Source organism: Thamnophis sirtalis, unplaced genomic scaffold, assembly GCF_051295495.1.
Source record: "Thamnophis sirtalis isolate CommonGarterSnake01/CBP01778 unplaced genomic scaffold, rThaSir2_p1.2 scaffold_9, whole genome shotgun sequence".
NCBI lineage: Eukaryota > Metazoa > Chordata > Lepidosauria > Squamata > Natricidae > Thamnophis > Thamnophis sirtalis.
The window spans coordinates 68597197-68624655 of NW_028261389.1; the positions used below are offsets into that span (position 1 = coordinate 68597197).

General features: G+C 40.6%; 2 protein-coding genes across 2 annotated transcripts; one reads left to right on the plus strand and one right to left on the minus strand.

Annotated features, from left to right (window-relative positions):
- Positions 1 to 573: 573 nt before the first annotated feature.
- Positions 574 to 9305, minus strand: MCAT (malonyl-CoA-acyl carrier protein transacylase). The gene is made up of 4 exons (XM_087722198.1): positions 8755 to 9305; positions 6502 to 6589; positions 3791 to 4008; positions 574 to 1466 (listed from the first exon to the last, which is right to left on the minus strand). The coding sequence occupies exons 1-4, from the start codon at positions 9247 to 9249 to the stop codon at positions 1044 to 1046; spliced, it is 1224 nt and encodes a 407-aa protein (XP_087578324.1). The 5' UTR covers positions 9250 to 9305; the 3' UTR covers positions 574 to 1043.
- On the plus strand, positions 7493 to 26960 carry TSPO (translocator protein). The gene is made up of 4 exons (XM_087722199.1): positions 7493 to 7647; positions 22437 to 22629; positions 24958 to 25096; positions 26638 to 26960. The coding sequence occupies exons 2-4, from the start codon at positions 22445 to 22447 to the stop codon at positions 26815 to 26817; spliced, it is 504 nt and encodes a 167-aa protein (XP_087578325.1). The 5' UTR covers positions 7493 to 7647; positions 22437 to 22444; the 3' UTR covers positions 26818 to 26960.
- The last annotated feature ends 499 nt before the right edge of the window (positions 26961 to 27459 follow it).

Consider the following 27459-nt stretch of genomic DNA (forward strand, 5'->3'; position numbering starts at 1 on the left):
GAATGCTTGCTTCTATGATACTTGGATATAAATTCCACAAATAGTTCACAATTAGGACTCCAAAACAAGGCAAACACAGCACATAAAACCATGTTTAACTGGGCTTCATTCAGAAAGTACCAGTGGCTGGCATACCATATATGTAAACACTGGTCAAACATGCTTACTTAAATGTGTGAAGAACAACACATTGATAGTTCTGCCCTTTTGATATAATCAGACGTTTCCACTTATAAGTTGCTTTCTCTTGGCTGCATTTTCCCCAGCCTGACATAAAGTACATCAGTGATGTAATCGGGACTAAATTATTTATTGCCTGACATCGTTAAAGATAATGGTCCTGATAGGCACACGTGAGCATTTAATCTGTTCCAGTAGAGCTGATCAAATAGGTTTCCATGTTATTGAAATCATCATAAAAATATAAGCATACTTACAGCAGGGAAAATATCCAACCAATGAGCAATGGTGAGAGCTTCATTCAATCTGCCTTTAGAAAGAGCTTAAGAACATTACTGCTGATGTAAAACTGGTAAGCTATAGAATACCCCAAAGAAATCATTATGTGCTTCATTGATTATAGAAACGTCTTTTTATTGTGTCAATCTCTGGAATATGCTCAGAAATGCCAGAATACTTCATTATCCTCATAAAACATACAGGTCAGGAAGCCACACTACAGACAATCTTGTGGAACTGGTTCTGGATTGGCAAAGAATCCAACCAGACTAGCTCTACATCCCGGGGTTGTCATATAAACTTACATTTTACTCAGGTGGAAGAAAATGCTCCATAAGGTCAGGCAGACTGCAAATGTAGTTTTTACCCTTCATTTGTGTCATCGGGACAACTAGGGTGAAGGGGATTAGGCCTGCTAAATAGGTACGTATCAAATACATGTAAGGCACTCGCAGCCAAATATGTTAATTTGACGAAAGGTTCAGAAATTCCATGGAGAATACTTTCACTCCAGGCATGACAAATAAACCTGTGCAAAGAAGTTAAGCAGGCAGCAAATGACTTTCCATCTCTTGCAAGGATCTCTACGTTTCTTCGTTTGTTTCATCTTCAGAAACATCAATATTACTATAATATTTTGAAGCCTTTAAATTGCAACCTCTTAGAATTGCACCTAACTGTTTTCCAGGTCCCACTTCATATGTATAAGGAAACATTTTTCCTTTATTCCTTTCATAGATTGTGTGCATTATTTGCTCCCATTTTACTGGCGAAACCAATTGTTCCACTAAACAACGCTGAATCTGTTCCGGTTGCCTGTATTTTTTGCTATCCACATTTGAATAGACAGGGATGAGGGGTGGTTGGAAGCTGATTGAGTCAAGAGCTTCGGCTAAAGGTTGCATTGCTGATTTCATTAGTGGGGTATGAAAAGCACCACTCACGGGTAGCATTTTTACACGTGCAAATGAGAATTTCCTTGAATTTTTCTGTAGAAATTCCAAAGCCTAAGATTAAAAAAAAAAAAAAAAAAAAAAGAATTATTTCACTCATCTAGAACTGCTTTAGTATACTTCACTTTTTCAAGAATTCTGAATAAACAGCTGCACACTGATGAAACGTGATCCCAGAAAAACAAGAGAAAAAGATGTTTCAGAAGCATGTAACTGGTCAATATTACTACAAGCACTAAAAATTAGACCAGAAATACAAAAATCTTAATGTACATTCACCATCGTGACAAAAAATCATGTTATGGGCTGCCTTTATAAATGTAGTTTAGATAATTTGTGATGCCTGATGTCTTGAGATGCGTCTCCTATTGCTGGCAATTCTAACAATCGTAATTGTCAGCCTTCCATCCTTCCAAGGTGGGTAAAATGAGGACCCAGATTGTTGGGGGCAGTATGCTGACCCTGCAAATGGCTTAAAGCACGGTGAAGCGGTATACAAGTCTAAATGCTATTGCTCTTGATGCAGGGAGATGGTGCAGAGGTGGGTGCATGAGTGCCACAGACGAAAAAGAGGGGAGAACGACTTGCAACCTCCTGCAGGCTTCCCCATTGATTTTGCTTGGCAGGGAAGGTCACAAATAACAATCACATGACTGCAACATTGTAATTGTGAGCCAGTTGCCAAGTCTCAAATAAGGACCATGTGACTATGGGGACACTGCAGCACCCATAACATTCTTGCACAGTGCTACAGTAACTGAACAGTTGTTGAATGAGTGGTTATAATCCAAAAACTGCCCATATTTCTTCATCTTTATAAAAGGGACCACCAATCTTTCCAAGTACCAGGCACCATGGTATGACGTCTGTGGCAAAACTCAACCTTTTAAAATAAATACTCCCGACGTAAGTTAAAATTAGATTTTACAGAAAATAAAGACGGCTTTCTTATAAACACCCTGGCAAATATGAGCTATGTCATGTTTAGCTGCTGTCATTATTTTATGTTTCTTTTTAAACCATTAACATGCTAAATATGTTGAGGGGGAAATATTTCGAATGTAAAGACAACTAATTTTGCCAAAATGATGAAAGCAGGAATAGAGAGTCATCCCAGCATCACTAGTGTCTGCCCAATTAACAAATCCTTCCAGCCTGCCAGCAGGACAGTGCATTACAGTCCAACTCATTTCCAATACAATATTCTTTATTGGCCAATTTTGATTGGACACTCAAGGAAATTGTCTCTGGTGCATAAGCTTTCAATGTGCATACAGAGAACAAAGTAATATGATACCAATAGTAGAAAGTAATACGAAAGATGAAAAGGACAACAGTAATGCAGCCCTACTACATGGGTAAATATCCTTAGACATAAGACAGGGCTGTGGGAATTAGGTGCTCAGCTAAGTGATGGCAAGAGGGGAAAAAAGTTTTTTTGTGTCCAGTTGTTTTGGCATGCAATTGGACCTTTTATTAATGCAACTAATTAGTTATTGTTATTGTAATAATTATTTGTATTATACAGATAGTCCTCAACTTATGATCGCAACTGAGTCCAAAATTTATGTTGCTAAGTGAGAAATTTGTTGAGTGAGTTTGGCCCCATTTTACGACTTTTCTTGCCACATTTGTTAAGGGAATCTTAAATTGGTAACATGGTTGTTAAGTGAATCTGGCTTCCCCCATTGACTTTGCTTGTCAGAAGGTCACAAAAGGGGATCACATGACCCCGGGACACCGCAATCATCATAAATATGAACCACTGGCCAAGCATCCAAATGTAAATCACGTGACCATGGGGATGCTGCAATGGTCATAAGTGTGAAAAATAGTCATAAGTCACTTTTTTCAGTGCTGCTGTAACTTCGAACAATCACTAAGCAAACTATTGTAAGTTGAGGACTATCTGAATATATACACGTATATTACAATGGTGGGTTCCGGCCAGTACGGCCTGGTACAGCCATACCAGTAGTACTTTGGAGCAGCGGCCACCATACCGGTACGGTGGCTCGTTTGGCTCACCCGCGTTCCAGTTCTGTTTTTGAAGCAACCGGGCCAATTGCACATGCGCACACAGCATGCATCTCCTGCGCAACCTCCAACAACCAGCTGGGTGTCACAGAGGCAGTGGAGTGCGCATTCGTGCACAGCACATGTCCGACACATGCACAAACAAACAACAAGCAGCGTACAGGTAGTGATGGTAGGACCAACCCACCACTGGTATACTATATTACTATTATCATTGCAGTATTTATTATTATTTCAATTAGTAATTAATTAATGCAATTAAGAGCATCTCAAGCTGGGAACGATGACTTGCTCTCCAAGTCATCTTTACACCGTCACCTCCAATTGCTTTTTAATAATACCTGTAAGTGTCCTGCAATGACCCTGCTGTCTGGAAACAAGTAGTTTGAAACTTCACATACAGGGTCTTCTATGCCCACCGTCTTGCAGTATTCACGAGCTTCCAAACAAGCAGTTTTATAATCGGAATCTCTTCGGCCAACAACCGAGAGCATCCCACTTGGTATGACTTCGGAGGCCTCTTGCATGGCTTCAGCCCGTATCTTGACAGCATACAGGGCTGCGGAAAAGAAAAAAATATCTCTAGAGCAGCTTACCAAAGTTTAAGATTGTTGCTACAGAGCAAAATGGCTGTAGCAGTAGAAAACCTAAAACATATTCACACAGTCACAACTACAAGGATCCATCACTGTGGCCATTGGAACAAAAAAGCAGGTGATATAATCTTATGTATTTCTTCTATATTGTATTCATAGTTATGCTATGGTTCCCCAAAAATATATGTCATATATTGTGAATTTAAAGTGATGCTTTTTACAGCCTCAGTATAAAACAAGTCTCTCTTGTATATTTCTGGCACATAGAACAGGGTATTTAAAAATGGGTGTTTTTAAAATTGACATCAATATATTGTTAAAAATTGCCTCTTTATATGATAGTGGGGGAGAAAAATCTTGATAACAATGTATTGGTTCTTATAAAGAAAAGTGCTGGAAATTACCAACTTTAAAATCTCCAGGGAATTGTTTTCATGTCACATTTGGCTACCACAGAATTCTCATGCAGAAGATATGGAATTACAGAGCCTTCTCTGCGGGCACACCAGCCGTCGCCCCAACTAAGCCTCATCGTGCATGTGCTGTGCACGCGCCTTCCCCTGGCCAACTGGTCTCCAGGTCTCTGCTGCGCACGCATGGGGGGTGGGACACATGCAGGGGACACTTGTGCATAAGCGCGGGAAGGTGGGGTGCATGCATGGGGGAACTTGCATTCCTTTTGGGGGGGTTCACACTGCACCCCATTTTGGGCCTGGAAGGCCTCCTGCACCAACCTGGAAGCCAAAAATGAGCAGGGGATGGGGTGCATGCGCAGGGGACGGGGTGCATGCGCAGGGGACATGCATGCATGTGCGTGGACATGTGCATGGGGGACACTTACATTGCTTTTTGGATGCATGTGCATGTGCTTTGGGCACTCGGCACCAAAAAGGTTTGTCACCACTGTCGTATATTTCAGACAAGTGACTGTCCAGTCTCTTCTTTAAAAATCTCCAGGGATGAAGCACTCACAACTTCTGCAGGCAAGCTGCTCCATACTCCATATAAGTAAAGGGTCTCCCTTCCCAAAATCATAGTAGGTGGGGAATGTAAAGAATCTTAAAGATCTTTTAATCCAACTCCCTAACACAGGAAATATGTTTTGTTTCAGTTCTTTCAGTACCATATTTCCCTCCCTCCCACTTTCACTTTGGTTATCATTTGCTGCAGCTGTGCAAAGCATTTCCAGGATATTTTACAAAAAAAATGCTGGCACAACCAAAGCATTTTTCTTCAAAGCCCAGAGGAAGTCGTTCTGGAAGGATACTCAGCCTGTTGCACTGGCAGCCCCAACATAAATGTCACCCAAATACCCCCATGCACATGGAGACAACTTGAGAAAACCAAATCATGGTAAAGGAAGTTGAAATGACATTATTTGAAATAATGTCTGCTTGCTTAAGTTACAATTTTCTACTCATCTATTTAGAATTTGACAAATAAACACAGGAATCCTAAGGAGGCTTTGCAGGCATAATTTCTGACCGAGCAAAACAGACAGTGAAACAAATGTATCTATACTTCAAAATGCAACTGAATTTTGGAGACAATCAAGCCAAGTGAGAGAAGACATGAAGCAAAAGGAGATGAATAGCTTTACTATTTAAAAGCTTACACCATGGATTATCATAGACCAAAATTAAATAGAATATCCCACTGAATTACTTTTTACGAAGAACCCTGCACTAAATATTTCACTTGATTCTTTAAATTTAAAATTTCACAAGAATTGCTTTTCAAGATTAATGTTTTAAATATACTAACACAATATATATTCAATTTTTTGGGCAAATCCATAACTGTATTGAAAATGAATGCATATATAACATATTTCAAGTGTACCAAATGGATGCAAAGTTCCAAAGAGGCACTACTACTACATCTGCTTTTTTCATTGAAGCAAACTCTGCAATAAGTTTCATATTTCAACAAAAGTAAATCATGAGCAACTTTTCTTACTTAACTTTTGTAAATAAAAATTTCCCTTTTGACATTCTTGGAAAAAGTAAAATCAGGATTTTGTATTTCATCAATTTGTAAAACAAACAAACAGAAATATGTGAATCAACAAATATATCAGAGATATATTAAACAATAGATTATAGAATGCAACATGTACAATAGAATGTAACCTGGCAAGATATATGGGAGTCCCAGTACTCTCTTCATACTGTTGCATAAGGGTATAATTCATACTATTGTTACCACCTCCCTCATTCTGCCACCTCGTTTTATTTTTGCTAATCAAGAATTTTTTTAGTCACACATTTTTGTATTTTAGGAGAATTATGATGATTATTTTTTATTCCTCATGTGCATTCCTTTAATGCACAATATTTATTTCAGTGCCAAAATGTTGTTCAGGCTGGGCCCTAAACTGAACAAAAATTGTGTATCCCAATGTTACAAAAAGAGAAAGTAAAATATTTCTGTATATTGATACTTGCTTTATATACCTTCTGCATAATCTATGGCTCCTGCAAAAACAAGAGCAGCATATTCTCCAATGCTGAATCCAGCAGCCGCAACACAGCTCTCTACAACCTGTAAAAAGAAAAATTAAATCACTTTTGAAAATATGTTTAGAAGTGCACTGATGACATCATGTTGTTTATAAGGGAACATCTGCAAGAAAAGTACCAAGCTCAGAGAGCACCTTATGTATTCAGAAAAAATAAACTGTACAATTTATATAAAGTTCTAAACTTAAAACAATCAATCTGACTTTTTGCCTAATCTTAAAACACTAAGGAATGAATGCTTTGCTCTTACAAAGAGAATTTTCAGGTATTTCTTTTATGCGTTAACATCTTTAGCATAACACAATTCCAAGAATCAATATTTATATGAAAGACGCCAGTGCCCAGAAGCATCTTTGCCTCCCCATTAGTCTCAAGATAGGTGAAAATGATAATGATAAAACATCTTCTGTAACTATCTTTAGTAGAGTTTTCTAATTTCCATTTTCAACTCCGAACTCAAAAGATTCTCAGATTGAATATTGTCTCAATTAAGCACTGTCTGGTAATATATGTGTTTGAGCCTAGTAGTTCCCCCCATCCCCACATTACAGATGTATACATATTACAAACCAGCAGATAAAATAAATAGACTGAGATAAACCCAAATAATCATCACTCTTCTGTAAGTAGGTGTAAATCGGTTGATCATATACAGATAGCCATCACTTAACAATTATAATTGTGAGTTGCAACTTTCACTGATCAACACAGTTGTAAAGTGTGACTCTCTGTTTTTCCCCTCCCTTGAATTGTGAGCCGCCCTGAGTCCCCTCAGGGAAAAGGGCGGCATACAAATAAAGTAAAATCTATAAATCTATAATCTATCTCTCCCAGAGTCACAGCAGCGTCCCACAGCCCGGTTGTTATCAATCTCCAGCCAGCTTCCTCATTTACATTTCCCCACAAACGGGCAATCACAATCACGTGACTGTGGATACTGCATTGTAATTGCAAGTTGTTTTTCACCCGCTGGGTTACAATCACACGATCCTGGGAGCGTTTTGGCAGGAACTACAAGGAAGTGCCCCTCATTCAGGACTGGGGAAACTGAATGGTCGCTCAGCAAGCGGTGCAAGAACTGTAAGTCATTCAGCTTTTATGTTGCAATTTTAAGAAATCGGGTTGCCATACAGTTTTGAAAAGTTTTAAAAATTCTGATTTTTTTTTTAGCACCTTTTAAAGAATAAATATTCTCCAGCAACGTGAGTTAAGTTTAGTTAACTTTTTCAGGCTGACCTTCCGTAATATGTTATGTGTCTGTTTCCAGAGAGAAACTGCTTGCTCAGATCTCTCAACAACTTTACCTGGCTATTTTCCAAATACTACAGTTTCTCCCTGGATGGCGAGATCGACTTTAGCCTTTTTAAATCATTTTGATCGATATTCCCCCGTCAAACAGCTCGGATCCAAATAATTCTAATCTGCCTCTTCAGAGTTTACCAGTTTACCCTAAAACAGAATTAACCCTGAAGCCAGTGGTTCCCAATGTGGGACCCACACCCCACAGGGTGGGGGAAGAGCAATTTGATTTTTAATGGCGGCAATTTGAACTTGTTTAAGCCAAGTTAATGGCCTTTTTAGGCTTCCTCTGCATGCGTAGAGTTCACTTTTTGAATAAAGTAAGAATTATATGTCACGGGGAGCGGGGGAGGCATCAGGATTTTAAAGATGCTTTGGTGGGGCAAAAAAAAAAAAAAAAAGGTTGGGAACCATTGCCTTAAGGAGTTTCTCACCCTTGCAAGGGAGGCTCCCGATTTTAGGCAAGAACATAATATGCCAAAGAGATAATAAGAGATCATGATTTTGGGCAAGAACATAATGTGCTAAGAGATCTTAACGTGCCCAAGCTTAATTGTTACCTTCCACAGAAAAAAAAAAATTGGGTTCCCTACTTTTAAGTGGTAACCGCTGCAGGGGTGGATTTTGGGAGAACACTCCCTGAATCCCGAAAAACATCGTTTAAAAAAACCCTCCATCAAACAGCTTGGATGTCTTCTGCCGCGGGAAACAGCTCAGCGTCCTAGAACTGGAAGGGACCTTGGGAGGTCATCTAGTCCAGCCTCCTGCCCACAAGCAACGGGCTGTTGGAAAAGCTCCAGGAACGGGGTCCCCACCCCAAAAAAACACCTTCGGATTCTTTTCGCTCCTGGCCTTCGGGGGTCTCCCCACCCAGAGGCCCTTCCTCACCCAGGGCTGCTGATGGTGCAGCTTCTCCACGGCAGCCAAAGAGCACACGAAGACGGCGGGCTGGCTGTGGACGGTGCGGTGCAGCCGGGCGTCGGGCCCGTCCCGGCAGAGGCTCCACAGGTCGTAGCCGAGCACGGCTTCGGCCACGCGGAAAAGCTCCCGCACGTTCGGATAGCGCAGCAACCCGCGGCCCATTCCCACGAACTGGCTGCCCTGGCCGGGGAAGAGCAGCACGGAGGTTTCCTCGGGGGCGGCACGCTGCGTCTTCCGCGGCTGCTCGTCCGCCTCGACGGTGGCGTTTTGCAGCAGCTCTTGCACGTCGGCCACCCCTTCGCCTCCGGGAGGCTGGGGGAACGGTTGCCGACCGAGCCAGCGCCGCGGAGCCAGCCGCAGCGCCATGCTAGGCCCGCGCAAACGCATCCCGGCGGTTGCCACGGCAACTATTCCTTCCCGGACTAGGCCTCGTTTTAAAAAAAACGTCCCCAAAAAGATCATGAAAAAAGCTTCCCGCTTTGCCGGGAACGGAGGTTCCGCGGCTCACAAAAAGCGTGACGTCACTCCGGGCGCAAGCGCAATGTCGGCCCCTTCCTGGTTAAGCCTCTCTAGGAAGGTCTTGGGGGCACAGCCAATTCGCCACAGGACAACTCCACGCGGGACAATTCAGCAATTCAATTTAATTATTTGAAATAACTTTTAAAAAATATTTTACTTTCTGTCATTTACATTTTATTTAGTCCCTCCTTTGGCACCCTTTCTTCCAGAATAGAACAGAACAGAATAGAATTAGGAATAAGATTAAGAATGGAATGGACTAGAATGAATGGAATAGAATAGAATTAGGAATAGGATTAAGAATGGAATAGAATTAGGAATAGGATTAATAATGGAATGGAATAGAATGAATGGAATAGAATAGAATTAGGAATAGGATTAAGAATGGAGTGGAATAGAATTAAGAATTTAATGAAATAGAATTAGGAATCGGATTAAGAATGGAATAGAATTAGGAATAGGATTAAGAATGGAATGGAATAGAATGAATGGAATAGAACAGAATTAGGAATAGGATTAAGAATGGAGTGGAATAGAATTAAGAATTTAATGAAATAGAATTAGGAATATGATTAAGAATGGAATAGAATTAATAGGATTAAGAATAGAATAGAATTAGGAATAGGATTAAGAATTTAGTGGAATAGAATTAAGAATTTAATGAAATAGAATTAGGAATAGGATTAAGAATGGAATAGAATTAATAGATTAAGAATGGAATAGAATAGAATTAGGAATAGGATTAAGAATGGAATGAAATAAAATTAGGAATAGAATTAAGAATGGAATAGAATTAATAGGATTAAGAATGGAATAGAATAGAATAGAATTCTTTATTGGCCAAGTATGATTGGCCGCACAAGGAATTTGTCTTTGGTGCAGATGCTCTCAGTGTACATAAGGAGAATAAAATACATTCATCAAGAATAAAAAGATAACACTTAGTGATAGTCAAGGTTACTAATAAACTATCAAATCATACTAGGAAACAATACAAAGAATATAAATTGAAAGATACAAGCGGCATGGTTATAGTCGTAAGTGGGGAGAGATATTTCTTCAATATTAGTATAACTCTTAACCAGCAGCAAGTTGTCCCACAGTGTGTTGCCTTGTAGCACTGGGGTCTCCAACCTTGGCAACTTTTAACTCCCAGAATTCCTCAGCCAAAGCTGGCTGAGGAATTCTGGGAATTGGAAGTCCACAAGTCATAAAGTTGCCAAGCTTGGAGACCCCTGCTGTAGTGAGTTGGTTGTGGCGAGTTGGCCATGATGGATTGACGGCAACAAGTTGATTGCAGCAAGTTGTCATAGACTTCCCCAGGAAGATGTGGGAGGAATAGGTTGCTCTGAGGTGCTGAAGGGCTTGAGCATTTGTTCACAGGAATAGGGCATCCTTGCTTGGCTTTGCCCTTGAAGTTCTTTCTCTCAGATCCTGGCGTGTGGCAAAGCCAACTCAAGACCGGGCAAATTGGATTTGCTGGAGTTTGAGTGATGGGAGAATTCTGGCTTTCAGGAGTAATAATTCTCTGTTCCTTCTTCTGTCACGCCTTGTGCTTCAAACTTCTTCCATTGGCCTTGATAACATAAAAGATGGCATGTGCATGACCAGCTATTGAAGTAAACTGAGGCAGAGGAGCAATGTGATGGTAGCAGGATTGGTGGAGGCTTCAGATTACGTTACTGCTACTATTATTATTTTATCATATTTCAACTCAAGGTGGTGAACACACAGATAGTCCTTGACTCACTACCACAAGTGAGCCCAAAAGTTCTGTTGTGAAGTGAGATATTTGTTAAGTGAGTGTTGTCCCCATTTTACAACCTTTCTTGCCACAGTTGTGAAGTGAATCACTGCAATTGTTAAGTTTGCCTCTTAAGGCTGTTAAGTGAATCTGGCTTCCCCATTGACTTTGCTTGTTGTAAAAGGAGATATCACATGACTTTGGGACACGGCAATAGTCATAAACCCGTTGTAAACCCATTGCCTGAATTTTGATCACGTGATCATGGGGATGCTACATAGTTGTAAGACTGAAAAATGGTTATTATAAATCACTTTTTTGCAGTGACGTAACTTTGAACAATCACTAAATGGATTGTTGTAAGTCAAGGATATGTTGTGGCCCGCCAGCAGAGCTGGTGGCAGATTCGGACAGTGAGGAGGTTGGGGAGGAACATGGGCCAGTCCTTGAGTCTGGGGAAGGCTCTGATGAGGGCTCTGTGTCAGAGGCAGAGAGGGGGCCAGAGCCGTATGCCAGTTATCAGCTGCCTTCAGAGTCAGACATCAGTGAGGCAGACAAATAGCTGGAGCCTGTCCTGAGTTGCACATGCACAGAGTTGCCAGACGAAGGGAACAGCTAAAGAACAGGGGTCGACTTAGGAGTAAGGCCATAGGCGGATGATAAATGGCCCCTCCCAAAGGAAATAAAAGAAGAGCAAAAGGGGAGTGGAGTTTGCAGGAGACAATTAGTTTGCTTAATTGGTTTGCGGCTCTCTGAGACTCCTTGCCAAATTTGGCAGATAACGACCTGTCAGCTCCCCAACCCAGATAAGGTCTATGACTATAAATTCCCCCTTGAAAGACTTGACTGGATGTGAATGATCAGAATTCACAGTAAATTAATAAAATGGGTTTTTTGTCGGGACAAGGCGTTTGCTTCACGCTCTCGGGAAGCCTCAGTCAGAACAGAGTACTGGTACTGACCTCCTGCTTCCTCTCCGCCCCCCCAAATAACCTGTGAGGTACATTGAGCTGATGGAGGGACCAGCTGTAAGCCATTCAGCTGACTTTCACGACAAAGGAAGGAATAAAGAATGCAACCTTTGGAGGTGCAATCAAGGAAAGATTGGCTGCTCTCTTGAAACAAGTAGAAATGTATACTTTGGGCACACAAGCAAGCAATTGATAGATTAGAACAACACCAATGATTGGCAAGTTGAAGAAAGTGGAGGTCTGTTGAACCAGATAATTTACTGGAATGTTCTTGAAAGAGCTGCAGACGGGCAAAGAACAAGAAAAGATAGAAACCATTCATCCATTTGGTCACCACGATAGGATGCAAGTTGATGGAATTGAACTAAAGAAAAAAAAATCTTATCAAGTGAAACTTGCTTCCATGTGTTATATATACGAATTGTATAACCATGTTATACAACCATGTTATACAAACCGTGCAGCTGTTTGTGAGGATATGGTTTAATTTCCTAATCTAGCCTACAGCTCTGGGAATTCCTGGCAATCTGATCAAAATTCAGATCATCCTTGAAAACGTGTCTCTATATTTTTTCCTGATAGCAATGCAGAAGATCTAAAGCCATTCACATGGCCTTCTGAGTTGTTTTATTTAAAAAAAAAAAAAACCATACAAGTTTCTATAGTTACAAAGCAATTTGATTTGCAAGTGTTAAGAGAAAAGTAAACAAAGAATTAGAGGTTCCTATAATGTATTGCCTAGACAATGGGGAGGGTGTTTTAACTTCTTGAATGTGCCAGTTGATCTTCATCTATGACTTATAAATTACAGCAAATATTTAGTGACTTAGCCTTACACAGTAATATTTAGAATCTATTGGACTTCATTAAATTTGATTAAAAAAAAGAACGTCATAATGGCAGCACCGCCCCAGTGCAAGGGTGTAGCTTCTAGCAACCGGCCCCCAGTATATATGTGGGGCAATCCAAGCCGCACCCCAATTTTCCCAAACTGCCGGTAGGAGAGGCATTCATCTCCTTCAGCCGTGACTTGGAGGAGGGTGGCAGCAATGAAAGGTAAGCTATTTTCCTCCTGGTGGTCTCCAATCTCTGACTCTTGCAGTGAAAGGTGTGCCTGCCTACATGTTTTTTAAACCCCTCAATCAAAAAAGACTTCAAAAGTTTGGCCAACTAAAAGAAGTGGGGAGAGGTCGGCTTTCAGTCTGCCACAGATCTTCCCAAGCATCCTGGAGTTGTTCCTTCAATTGCTTCCAATGGGCTGTGTAGCTACATTTGCTGTGTATTTTAGGAAGTGCTTACAGTCTTCTGCAAAAACTCCTTGTAAAGTCCTCTAGCAGGGTCTCCTGGCCCAGAAAAGATACACTTATCTGTATGATGTACCCAGAAGGCAATTGATTGATTGATTGAAGTTTATTTGTATGCCGCCCTTTTCCCTGGGGGGACTCAGGGCGGCTCACAACCCAAAGGGGTTAGCTGAGAAATACTCTAGATTAGACATTTTAGCTGGTAACACAAAAAGCAATGTGGGTGAAGAAAAGGGATCCTTCCACCAGTGGCTTTTGGGGGGAGACAAACCTCACTTCTTTTAGGGAGGTTTTCAGGTACTGAAACACATCAAAGGTAGTTTTGCCTAGCCACCTGTCAAGCTCTCGACAGCCAAATAGCAATAGATTATTATATATGTCATAACCATGTGTCTCATAGAGGCTTCTATAACCAGATTGATTAGAACAGGGGTAGTCAACCTTTTTATACCTACCACCCACTTTTGTATTTCTGGTAGTATTAAAATTTTCTAACTGCCCACCAGTTCCACAGTAATGGTGATTTATAAAGTAGGGAAGTAACTTTACTTTATAAAAATTTATAAAGCAGAGTTACAGCAAATCCCTACCGCCCACCATGAAAGCTGGAACGCCCACTAGTGGGCGGTAGGGACCAGGGTGACTACCACTGGATTAGAAGATAAGGAATTATAATATGTGGCAGAAATTGCAGGCTGAATATTTCCACTTTCCACTAGAGCCTCATGTAAGCCTCTTAAAGACGGTGTATTTCATTCTCTTGGTTCGAAAAAAGAGAAAAGTGTGCTGAGATTCTGAATTTGCAGTGTTTTCCAAAGGCCTGGGCACTGAAAAGACCATAACCTCAGCCTCAGTTGTTCTCAAATACACTAAGCAAGGTGAAACCTGCCTAGTGCTGGGATGGGAGATCACCTCTCCGAGGACTAAATTGAGAAGTTGAAAAAAAAGTCAGAAAGAAGGCACTGGCAAATCTTTTCTTCATGGTTGCCAAGAAAACTACAGGAGCTTGTCCATGAAATCACCAAGATAGTCTTTTAAAAACTGAATACTGTATGTTGTTCATTAGTATCTAGATGGGAGACCACCAAGAAAAAATATAATGGCATATAATTTCCATCAGCACGTGAACAATACTATATAATTACAAGGAAAGCAACGTAGGAGATTTTATACATATTCAAACTGATCTCCAAATGGAGATTGGCTGACTGGCAAACGTTATAAACATTTTTATTATTGTAATGATTAATCCCTGGCTATCTGAACAGAAGCAAAGAGCTGGATTGTTCTGTTCTTTTTTTTAAAAAGTGTTTTATGCTGAGTTCTAAATCTCTCGCTTTCTCTGGATGGGTTAACATAAAATGTTTGAATATGGTTGATTTAAAATACTCTTAAGGCTTAATTGTTCAAAAACTGAAGTTTTGGGGAAATATTAAAAAATTTCCATAGGCCCTGTTCAATTAGGAGGTCAGTGGCCTAGGTCAGGGGTCAGCAAACTTAAACACTCAAAGAGCCATTTGGACCCGTTTCCCACAGTAAAGAAAACACAGGGAGCCACAAAGGTCCTAACCGGAAACCCCCTGTTCAATTCTGGAGCTGACCGGAAGTTCAGTTCCCCCACCGTAGATTTGTCTCCTAGCGCAGCATACTTTTTCCTCTATCTGTCTTAACCGAAAGCCCTATTAATTGTGGAGACAACTGGAAAACCCTCCTTTTGCCATAGAGTCTTCTCCTGGCGCACTGTGCTTCTCCCCCCCCCCTGAAACGCCTCTCAAAATTGTGGTGCCGACCGGTGATGGAGTCGCAGCAGAGGGAGGAAAGAGCCACATGTGGCTCCAGAGCCGCAGTTTGCTGACCCCTGGCCTAGGTTATCCAGAGAAAACAGTGACTTTCTTTTTTTTTAAAAAAAAAAGTTTTTTATTGTTTTTATTAAACAAAAACACAGAAAAACATCATCTTTCATTACATCTTGTAGAAAGCATGTCAATTGGTTACAGGTATATTTCGTGCATTTTTTCCACAATCATTACATATATTTCATTCAGGCTGAGTTGTACATTTTAGAATTTATGTATTTTACTATCACTGTACCACAATTTTCATTTGATTACAGTTACTTAACCGTGTTTTTTCCCCCCCTAAGATTATTTATATTTGAAGACACAACCACCTACTGGCATACTTTCACAATCTCAATGAATCTGTCATAACTTTACATCTTTATAACATATTCTAAAAGAAAGTCAGTTAAAAGGATATCTAACATTCCCTCTCCTTTCCCCCACCCCAAACTCACAAATTAACGCTTCTGTCCATTTTACTTTTGCTAGTACAACACACCTGTATGCATCATTAAATATTATTCATTAACATTTCTTTATTATTATTGTAGTTAACTAAAAAGTATTTACTATTTATCTCTCCTCTCCTCTCCACAGGCCCAAAAGAGACTGTACCTTTATAACCATTTCTAAACAGAAATTTATTAATACGTTTTATAGGTCTTTTCCCAAGGTCCCAGATTAGTTAATTACATGTTAACGAAATAAACATTTAAAATCTAAGGCAATCTAAGAGATGTTAACATTTCTACTTAATAATCACCAAAAGTATGCATTAACATTTCCTTCTTATTATAGTTAAAAGAAAAAAAACACCAATTGTTTGCTATTCATATCACGTCTCCTCTCTTCTGACCCAAATTATTTATACCTTCATAACAAGATCTAAACAAAAATTGTAAGATTTATAAGTCTTTTCACCAGCTCCCAATTTACAATTTATGGTTATTTATCCTAATTAAGGTTATCATTTCATTATTAATATCATAGTAAATTATATGTTAACGAATAAACATTCAATGATAATCTAAATCAGTCTACAAATACTAAAATCCCTACTTATTAATCATCAAAAATTAGCTAACTTTTTATCGTCAACTAGCATTATCAACCAGTGTCTTTCCAGTAGCAAAATGGTCCTTTCTCTCTCGCCAGCTGTTGTGTCAATTCTCTTTTCAGCACCTTTCCAGAGTTTAGAACTTCTCTCCGCACTTTGTAGCTTGGAAGATCTCTCATGTAGTTTCGTTGCCCTTGAATTGTTATTAACATAAGCTTAACTTTGGTGATCAAGCTTATTTCTGGATGGATTTGTCTTCTTAACTCCATCCTTTTTGCTGTTTTTTTTCTCCTGCATCTTGGAATTTGGGATAAAGCTCCAAATTGTCAAAGTCACTTTTCCAGCTTCCCTTCTTTCCGCTTTCACTCACATTTACTCCATTAATGAGTTCATCTAATGTCTTGTCTTTGTTTTCTATATTTTCATTCTCTTCTTTAATTTCTGGGCTCCAACCCCATCTTCTTTTGCTATGATACCCCATAGTCTGTCCCATTTCTTGTCAAATCTCTCAAATCTTTCTAAAATGTTTTGAAGTCCAGCCAGAATGTTTTGGATTATTAAGTTTTCTTCATCTGAATATTGATCCATTTTTCAAAATAAGAAGAAATGTAAAGAAAAAGAAAAAGAGGAATCTGATAATTTCTGCCACTCTAGCCTGTCATTTTTTTTGAAGAATATATCTATATTTATTTTAAATCTTAAGCACAAGTTCTTCTGAGGTTTTCAAAGTAGAAGGGTTCTTGTCTTTTTCTTTCCTTTTCCTTCTCTTGCCAAAATATTTTCCAAGAGCACCTGTAAAACACTGTTCGTGCCCTTGAGTCTTTATCAGGTTTTATAAACAAGTTCCAAACCCTTCCATTACAAAGTCAGTGAAGTCAAATAGGAATGAACAAAGGATACATTGTTTCAAAAAAACCTTCAGACTCAGGCTTCCAAATGGCAGATTCAACTATTTTTTATACTTTTTCCTTAAGTATCTTTAATATAATTTTATAACAAATAGGAGAAATTTGTTAAAATAAAAAAAGTTTTAGTTTAAGCCAAAAAAGAAATTAAGGTAGTAAAGAAAAATAGAGGAAAAAAGATTAGTCCATTCACTTCAAGCAGAGAAACAGGAAACGTTGCAATCACTTCAATCCATAAAGTGTCGTTACAAGCAAGACTCGGACTGTCGAGTCCGCACGATATATCGTTGCGACGTTGGCTCCTTCCCTCCAGAAAACAGTGGCTTTCATGAGGCTGCCTCTGCCAGGCATAGGGAGTAGAAATTTGCTTGTTGAATTTCTGGTAGTGGCCAAAGACCAGACTTCTTAAAGTAACTGAAATGTGGTGTTGGAATTCCCACGCTACCAGGAAACTTTTTAAAATTAGATAATTACCATGGCTGGATCAATTTGTATTGGGGTTTGTAGAAAAATCTAGGACTACATTTAATACAGTCTTAAATGAGTTGTGAAGCACATAGTGCAGACATTTTGACAAACAGTTAATCTACGTCAAGTTGTCTCATCCCGATTCTTACCTCTGCACCAGTGTTTGTAAAGCATAAAATCACCAGCGATATAAAGAGGAAAGCTTTCAGCAAGTTACTCACAGAAAGAGGGTGACATTATAATGAGAAATGAGAGTAGTAGTCATTTTCCTTGTTTAGTGGGTTGCTGCTGAGAGCCACAAATTAATAGACAGGAATTTCTCTGTTACATTTTGGAAAATAAAAGGCAGGACCAGATCCTTTAAACTAAAAAGAGGGGAAATTATTTGTCGTAGTTCAATGGAGAATAAGATCAACCATCGTTTGCACTGTGTTCAGTACTGTAGAACAGAGAGTGCCTTATTATGTACTTTAACATACATAGAAGGGCTTGACTAATCAATCCAAGTAGGATTAATGGATTAATCAATTCCATTGATTAAAAGTCAGGAAATGTCTCCTTGCTTACAGATTGAATCTCTCTTTAGCAAGTTTTTACCATTTGCTTCTTGTCTTGCCCTCTGGTGCTTTGGAGAATAAGTTGAACCCCTTTCCTCTATGATAGCTTTCAAGCACTTGAAGATATTTTACCCCTAATCCTTCTCTTGGTTAGACTAGACATACTCACTTAATTAGTTAAGGGTTAGTTTTCTTAATGGTTCATTATACAGTTTAACCTTATCATCTTTATTCCTCTTGTTGTTTGCACTTTTTCTAAAGCCTCAGCATCTTCTTGTATCATGGTGTTCTAATTAAACTAGTTGCATTATAGAGTGGTTCTTGTGATCTAGAGACTATCTCTCTCTTTTGACGCAGTCTAGGACTGCACTGAGTTTTTTGGCAGCTGCAGCACACTGCTAGCTCATACTTAAGTGATGGTTGACTCCCAGATCCGTCTCACAGTCACTATTGTTGAGCCAGGTGCTCTCTATTCTATACCTGTGCCTAAGTGTAGAACCTTAATTTTCTCTTTCTCTTCTCCCACCTCCAATAGCCTTGGGAGGAAATGTTGCAGATACTCATACACTGTACTGCCGTCCTTCAATCCTCCTCCCTCTCTTTGCTTAGAAAAAGTGGCAGGCTCCACAGGGCTGGGGTGGCATTCGGGGTGCAGGTGACAAGGAAGATGGTAGCTGGGAGATAAGGGATGTGGTGGCTGGGTAACTAAGATGCTGAGCTTGTCAATCAGAAAGTTCAGCAGTTTGAATCCCTAGGTCTGCTCCCAATCATCATATCTTTAGCCATGTTCTCTAAAATTTGCAATTTACCAATCACATTTCATTTCTCAATACTTAAAGCTTCACTTCCTAATTTCTGGCAGGCACACAGTGGTCCTCCCATTTCTTTTTGGATTCTGAAACAAAAGTCTATTTCACGATCTGTAGAATCCTTTTTTTTCTAGGCTTACTGAACCTTGGTGATCATCCTTTTGTAGGTTGATTCCTGGAAAGAAGTGTGGTACCTGAAGGTTGAATTTCTGCTGCTAGAGTTGGAAATTATATATATACACTCACTAAATGTCATTTAGGTACAGTTTAATACTGTCCCAAAGAACAATTACACACACAAAAATGCTTTGTAAAACTATATAATCATTCTGCAGAATTTACATTATGAAGCAAGTCAGAACAATTCAATATGAGGACGAAACTATCATTTATAGTATTTACTTTATTATAGCCCTCCAATCAGACCTCTGATTCGGAAATTAGTTTCTGTTCTTGTTAGACAGATTACATGAATCTTACAAAGATTTAGATAAACTCTCCCTATTTTATATTATAAACAAGATTCATATTACAGTAAAGAAAGCTAATTCTCTTTATCAGCTAATTAATTCTTAAGAAACGTGGATAAAGTAATAGTTCCCCCTAGAAATAAGGGATGTTGTTGTTAGTTGCAAAGTCATGTCCGACCCATGGACAATGTTCCTCCAGGCCTTCCTGTCCTCTACCATCCTCTGGAGTCCATTTAAGCTCAGGCCTACTGCTTCAGTGACTCCATCCAGCCACCTCATTCTCTGCCATCCCATTCTTCTTTTGCCCTCAGTCTTTCCCAACATTAGGCTCTTCTCCAGTGAGTCCTTCCTTCTCATTAGGTGGCCAAAGTACTTGAGTTTCATCTTCAGAATCTGGCCTTCCAAAGAGCAGTCAGGGTTGATCTTCTCTAGGACTGACCGGTTTGATTGCCTTGCAGTCCAAGGAACTCGCAGGAGTCTTCTCCAGCACTACAGTTCAAAGGCCTCCATTCTTTGGTGGTCAGCCTTTCTTATGTTCCAACCTTCACAGTCATACATTGCAACTGGGAAAACCAAAGCCTTGAGTATACACACTTTTGTTGGCAGGGTGATGTCTCTGCTTTCTAATATGCTGTCTAGATTTGCCATAGCTTTCCTCCCCAGGAGCAAGCCTCTTTTAATTTCTTGGGATGTAAGTAATATATATCAGTAAGGAATATACCACTTTAATAAAGCAAAACATGGCTCTTCATTCCAGCATTTAATGAAACTCCTCAAGGGCAGCTGGGACCTTAATAAAAGTAATATGTTAGGCACACCCTGGTTGTCAGAACCTCCTTCTAACAACTAGAACACAAATTGCCCAGGTGCAACTGCAACAATTCCAGATACCTCTAGGTAACCCTGAACATTTATTCCTGTCAATGACTGGGTTCATCTAGCATATTAAATCATCTTCCTTTTCAAGAAGCTATTCTCTTGCGCTAAGGCAAAGAACTAGGACATAAACCTTGGCCTATAACAACAGTCAGTTCTTGGGCAACAAGATAGCATTTTTGTCTTGCCTTCACTGCCTTCTCCTGGGATGTTTTTTCAACATCCTGGTCTAACCTAGAACCTGGTGGTTTCCCTACTTGTTTGAAACCAGCCAAGTTACTCTACACCAGAGTTCCCCAACCTTTCAAGGTTGGCAGCCTGGAGCATGGATGGGGGATAGTTTTGTGGGAAAGGCAGGTGCACATGTATATGAGAACCCATTGCTTACACGAGTGAGGCCCCAAGTGCCCACTACTCTCATGTGAGTGGAACCATGAGTTCCCGTTATGCTCACACGAGTGAGGCCCCAAGTGCCCACCACTCTCATGTGAGTGGAACCATGAGTTCCCGTTATGCTCACACGAGTGTGCACTCACATGGCTCAGTTGTGAACAGGCCACGGCCCGGTAGTTGGCCACAGCCCACAGGTTGGGGACGGGACCTTTGCTCTACACAACTCATGAAGTAAAATGAACGTGTGCCTGGTTTGGTTGGGCCTACTCAGTGCAAAGATGCAATTTGTATAATTTTACAAATTTGAGCTATTGGTCCAGAGGTGGTATTCAGCAGATTCTGACCAGTTCTGGAGAACTGGTACCAGGATTTTTGAGTAGTTCGGAGAACCGGTAAATACATCTGACTGGCCCTGCCCCCATCTATTCTCTGCCTCCCGAGTCCCGGCTGGTTGGGTGGAAATGGAGATTTTGCAGTATCCTTCCCCTGGAATGAGGAGGGAATGGAGATTTTACAGTATACTTCCTGTTAGATTGTGTGAATGGATGAGACAGGACTCAGGCTTCAGAGACAAACAACAGCTCTTTATTAGACAACTACTGTATTTTTTGGAGTATAAGACACAACTTTTTCCCTCAAAAAAGAGGCTGAAAATCTGAGCGCGTCTTATACACTGAATGCAGCATTTTTTGCCTCCTTCACCAAAATGGCCATGCATAGCCTTATGGAGGCTTTCAGAGAGCTCCTGGGGCCTGGGGAGGGCAGAAATGAGTGAAAAACGAGCCATTTTTTGCTCAATTTTGCCCTCCCAGCTCCCAGGAGCACTCTATAAGCCTCCATAAGGCTATCCATGCCTTTTTGACAAAAAATGGGCCTGTTTTTGCAAAAACAGGCCATTTTTTGCTCGCTCTCCCCTCTCCCCCCTGAGCACTCTACAAGCCTCCTAAGGGCTATTCATGCCCTTTTTTTGAGGAAAAAAGGTCAATTTTTACGAAAAACTGGCTGTTTTTTGGGAGGTTTGCAAAGTGCAAAACCTTTTTTTTTTAAAGTTTGCCACTTCAAAACCCTGCTGCGTCTTATACTCTAAAAAATACGGTATTTACAAATCCAGCACTGTCCCGTCTGACAGCTAGCCCTTTTATAGGGAGGCATCAGACGGCTTGGCCGATTGGCTTTGATTATTTTCCCGCTGGAATGAAGGACCTTGGTGGAGCCTATTTCTTGGCTGTCAGTATGTAACGCTTCCCCTGGAGTGGGGAGGGGATGGAGATTTTACAGTATCCTTCCCCTGCCATGCCCACCAAGCCATGCTCGCCAAGTCATGCCACGCCCACCAAACCACCCCCACGGAAGCGGTAAAAAATTTGGATCCCACCCCTGTATTGGTGTAATAAACGAGAATACAATAATTTCTTTTAAAAGCCATTTTAAAGATGTAGAGAAATTAAGTGCAATTAGATTATTAGAAAGCTTTATTTCTTATATATAAATTTATACACACACAAATATGAGAAGATAAAAAAGAGGAAAACGGAGCCTGCAGATTTTACTCCGCTAGTTGTTGCAGAACAGTACAAAAATTGTGTATTGGTGTGTCTCTAGACAGATCCTGCTGGCCCAGGGTTCAGGCAATGATTCTAAGTCTTCCTTTAATGTGCTGTTTTCCTAGCTTTTCTTGGAATTGTACATTTTGCAAAATCTATTTTCATTCAGTTTCTATGTGGTTTTATTTCAGGAGGCATAATGGAAGTGCTTTCAACCTGGATCCCAGGTATTGGCTTTACGATCTTGCCTAATATAGCGGGTTTTTTCACAGCCCCAATAGTCAAGAGGGCAATGACGTGGTATAAATCCTTGAAACTGCCACCCTGGCGTCCACCAAACTGGGTGTTTGGACCTGTGTGGGGAATCTTATATACATCAATGGGGTAAGCATTCTCTTTATTTGGTTAATTACAGAGCAATTTGTCTGTTCTGGCGAATCTCTAAAAATTATGTCCATGCGGTTAGCTGGCGTCAACCCCGGGAGTAAAAGTAGCCAGCTTTTAACTGACGTCAGTTGAAGCTGCTGCCCTCCATTAATTACTCAATTAAACAAATTTGTAGGTCAGCCTAGTTACTCTAGGAGACTCACCAAGCGCTAAATTAACACTCAAGGAGAAAACAAGTAATTACAAGCGACAATACTAAATTTTCACATTGGGGAATTGGGGCATCCTGAATAGTTTGGAGTCAGATCATTGTCAGCAACTTTTCCTCCCATGTTTTCTTGCCCAGATGCCCAGGAGAACCAATTGATAGATTGTTTGGGTCACAGGATACCTCATCCAAGAAGGACTCACTTTGAACTTCTTTTCAGTCCCAGCTTCTGCCAACCTAGCAGTTCGGAAGCATGTAAAAATGCAAGTAGAAAAATAGGAACCACCTTTGGTGGGAAGGTAACAGCATTCTGTGCGCCCTCAGTGTTTAGTCATGCCGGCCACATGACCACGGAGAAGTCTTCGGACAGCGCTGGCTCTTCGGCTGTGAAATGGAGATGAGCACCACCCCATAGAGTTGGGAATGACTAGCAGATATGTGCGAGGGGAGCCTTTACCTTCACCTAAGTTATTTGCATTATTATTGCTTCCTGTTGCCTCTTTATTCCGATTTTAATTTTCAAATTTTAAGGATTGTTACTATGTGTTTTTTCACTTTAGTTTTGGGGTAAGCCCTGTCACAGGTCCTTCCTTTAACTCACATGCAAATTATTTCCCTACTGTGTAAAAAAAAGTCAAGTCCCCTTTGAGATAAACTCAACTCTTGCTAATTTAATGGATATATCCAAGTTGGTTGCTTGGATGTTTTGTGGCAGTCTACTCTAAAGTCCTGGGATTTCCTAATATAGTAATCTCCCATTGAAGTATTAACCAACAACCCCTGAATGCTAGGAGTTTCAAGAAGAAGGGTTTTTTGTCAATCCTACTTGAAAATTTTAGGGTTTGAAATTAAAACGAAGGAAATGTTTCTTCATTTCTTAAAGTGGCTGCTTCTGTCTTAGAATGCATCTTTCAGCACCATCTGAAGGGGAAGGGGAAAAAAAACCCTGAAATGGTGCCACTAAAAGATAATTAATTTCATTCTTTTTTAGATAGGCGATCTTCCTTTACTGTATGTCTAGATTAATTCCATGTCAACATCTAATAAAGGATTAAATGTATGCATCAAGGCCACATTTTAAGGGACATCCCAGTTCAAAATGCTCTATTTTTCAGTTTCTATATTTAGCTGAAATCATAATGCGCTTTTCACCCTACCCAATCCTGGCTCAGCTGACAGCATCTAGCTGATTTAGGCTGATCCCAAAAATCTTAAGAAGGGTTAGTCTTATTTAATATTGGATGGAAAACTACTAAGCTAGACTGGGAGGTTGTGGGAAATGAGCTTCCTATGGCTGCCTGGGCAGGTTTCTACAAAGACCAGTTGAGTTTGATTTCAGGGTGCCTTTGATCTTAGCTAATCTTGAAAAAATAATCATGGTGGGGCTTAATTAGTGGTTCACTGGAAAATCAAAGAAATTCCAGGGCTCAGACTCCATAGAGAGCCCCAGGAAAATGCCATGTCCTTGATTAACTTGGTTATTATTACGCAAATTGCAACACTACCGCATATGCAGAAACAGAATTGAGTTTGGAGATTGTGATTGTGGAGAAGAAATATGATACCAGCATTTTTCTAATGAGTTGTAGAAAAAAGAATGAAAATATCTCTTTGACATATATTCCAAATGATTTCAGTATTGTAAATACATAGATTTAAACTGCAAGTTTGTTATCTATCTATATCTATGCATAAATGGCTGTTTGTGTGTGTGTGTGTATGTTCCAGCATAACTCTGGAACACCTTGAGCAATTTCAACCAAACTTGGTACATAGATGACTTACTTTCTGGAAACAAATACTGTAGAGGTAAGACACCCCAACACCCCTTGGTGTGTGTATTCTGTTAAGATACAGCCTGTTGTGCCTTAAAATGGCTTCTACTGTACAGCACAGTGGAGCTGCCATGGTAATGGCTTCAGAGTAGTCTACAAGGGGGTTCCCTCTGGTAAGGGGGAAAATCAAACATTATAAATTACATTTGGTCTGGATATTTGTGAATTTCTAATACAGGATTCGGATAAACAAATACCTAAGCAATGCTGAGTTAACAGCTAGTTGGTCTTAAAAATCCGTATATGTGGTTTATTTTCTGTTTGTATCTTCCATCCTTATAGATATGCATCTTACCTGGTATGGAGGGACTTGGGAGGTTTCAATAAAAAGTCCTTTGCTCCACTGGGACTGTACGTGGGGCAATTAGCCTTAAACTGGTCATGGACTCCCATCTTCTTTGGACAACGCAAAATAGGACTGGTAACTATATGCACACTGTACAGCCTTGAGTTGTGTATGTGTCTGTGGAGGGGAGGGGTTCAGGACAATGCAACATAAAACAATTTATGTGCCACAATACTATTTATTGCAGAGCTTGGGGAAACCAAGTATCCTTTTATAAACAAACAAACAAACCTACCTACCTTCTGGCCCGTCAACTCAATTTTTTCAAATACTGCTAATAATGCAAAATATGTTCTGTTTAGTAAGGAATGGTTATGGAAAACCCAACTTTTAAAATATATTTTTCAGAGTATAAAACGTACTTCTCCCCCCCCCCCCCCAAAAGTGGGTGAAAATTTCGGTGCATCTTATAGACAGAATACGGGCCTGTTTTGGGGTTCCCAAATCTTTCGCGTGTCATGTTTTCGCCCTCTCCAGCCCTCAGAAGCTTTCTGCAATGCTCCCCATGTCCCATTTTTGCCCAAAACGGAGAGAAGCAACCTGGAATTAAAGAGAAATTTCCTGACAGGGGGAACAATTAACCAGCGGAATACCTTGCCTTCAAAAGTCAATGGAGACTGGACCACCACTTGTCTATAATGATATTGGGTCTCCTGCTTGAGCAGGGTTTTTTACTAAAAGACTTCCAAGGTCCCTTCCACAATTCTATTATTCCTTGTTGCATGTTCTAAAGGGCATGGCAATTTTAATGTAGCAATAGCAGTTAGACTTACATACCGCTTCATAGGGCTTTCAGCCCTCTCTAAGCGGTTTACAGAGTCAGCATATCGCCCCCAACAATCTGGGTCCTCATTTTACCCACCTCGGAAGGATGGAAGGCTGAGTCAACCCTGAGCCAGTGAGATTTGAACAGCCGAACTGCAGCTAACAGTCAGCTGAAGTAGCCAGAATGCTGCACTCTAACCACTGCGCCACCTCGGCTCTCTTATTATTTCCCAAAGCACCTTTTCCATATACACACAGCAGGGAAATGCACACACCTGAAGTTTACTAAGGCTTGTGAGATTGTACACGTCATTTCTGGGGGAAGTGGGAGTGAAGGGCCACCTGTTTGTAAAACAGGTGAGAAATCATTTTGGCACAAGCAGCTGTCTGCATTTGCTGACTCTACGCCCCTTGAGACTTTCCATCCAATGCGAAAGGCAGCCTCTATTCAATTCTTTGGTTCTTTCCAGGTGGCTTTCAATTTTACACCCTCTTGCCTCACTGATACATCTTTTGTGGGTCTCCAGGAGCTCAAAGCAGCACAGCCAGCACTGCCTCTTCCCACAACCATTCTGGGATTGAATTGAGAGAAAATGAGTGAGGGGACCAAAGTCCCCAAGCAGCCTCTCTGGGACCAGCCCAAATTCCTCCAAATCACCTCCCACGGGGCTTTACTTAAATTGGCTGCTGTCTCAGCTCCCTTTCTCCCAGCTCTGTCCATCCATTGGGGGACCCTGCAGTGATCAGTGCAATGCAAACCTGCCAGGAGAGGATGGTGACAAAACAAATGTAGCACTGTTCTTTCTTACTTTTAATTCAAGAGTAAATATATCTTCATTTTTCTATTTCAGGCGCTGGTCGTTCTGTTTCTTACTACAGGAGCAGCAACGGCTACAACGGTGTCTTGGTATCACGTGAACAAAGCTGCAGCATGTTTGATGTATCCATATTTAGCTTGGTTATCGTTTGCCTTTCTGCTCAATTTCCGCATCTGGAGGGATAATCCTGATAATCCTGATAAGAAAAACTAGGGTGCAGTTCTTTTAACTATAGATTTTCCAGTTAAAGTTCCACTATCATTAACTGCAGTTATATAATCACACTATTCAATTGTTTGTCTTCGTAGATCATGTTAATAGAGGTTTGGGAAATGAAATAAAAAAGGGGAAACTGAGTCCGTGTCTGTAATCAAGTTGGCATTAAGCCCGCATAGGCTTTTATACGAGCAGAAGCAAAGTGCTGCCAGAGACTGTCCAGGCCGAAAATGGAGTAGGGGGGGTGGGTGACAGTGGTGGGATTCAAATTTTTTTACTACTGGTTCCGTGGGCGTGGCAGGGGAAGGATACTGTAAAATCTCCACTCCCTCCCAATCATCTGGGACTCGGGAGGCAGAGAATAGATGGGGGCATGGCCAGCCAGAGGTGGTATTTACCAGTACTCCGAACTACTCAAAGTTTCTGCTACCGGTTCTCCAGAACTGCTCAGAACCTGCTGAATACCACTTCGGGAGGGCGGGGGGGGGGATTTTGGCCAGCAAAGTGCTGCAGGAGGCATCTGTCCCGTCTCCTATCTCCCCCACCCCGGCCGGCCCACAGAGGACTACAGTGCTAATCTGGCCCATGAAGAAATCAAGTTTAACACCATTGCTCTAAGCAAACGTCCCCACAAGATCA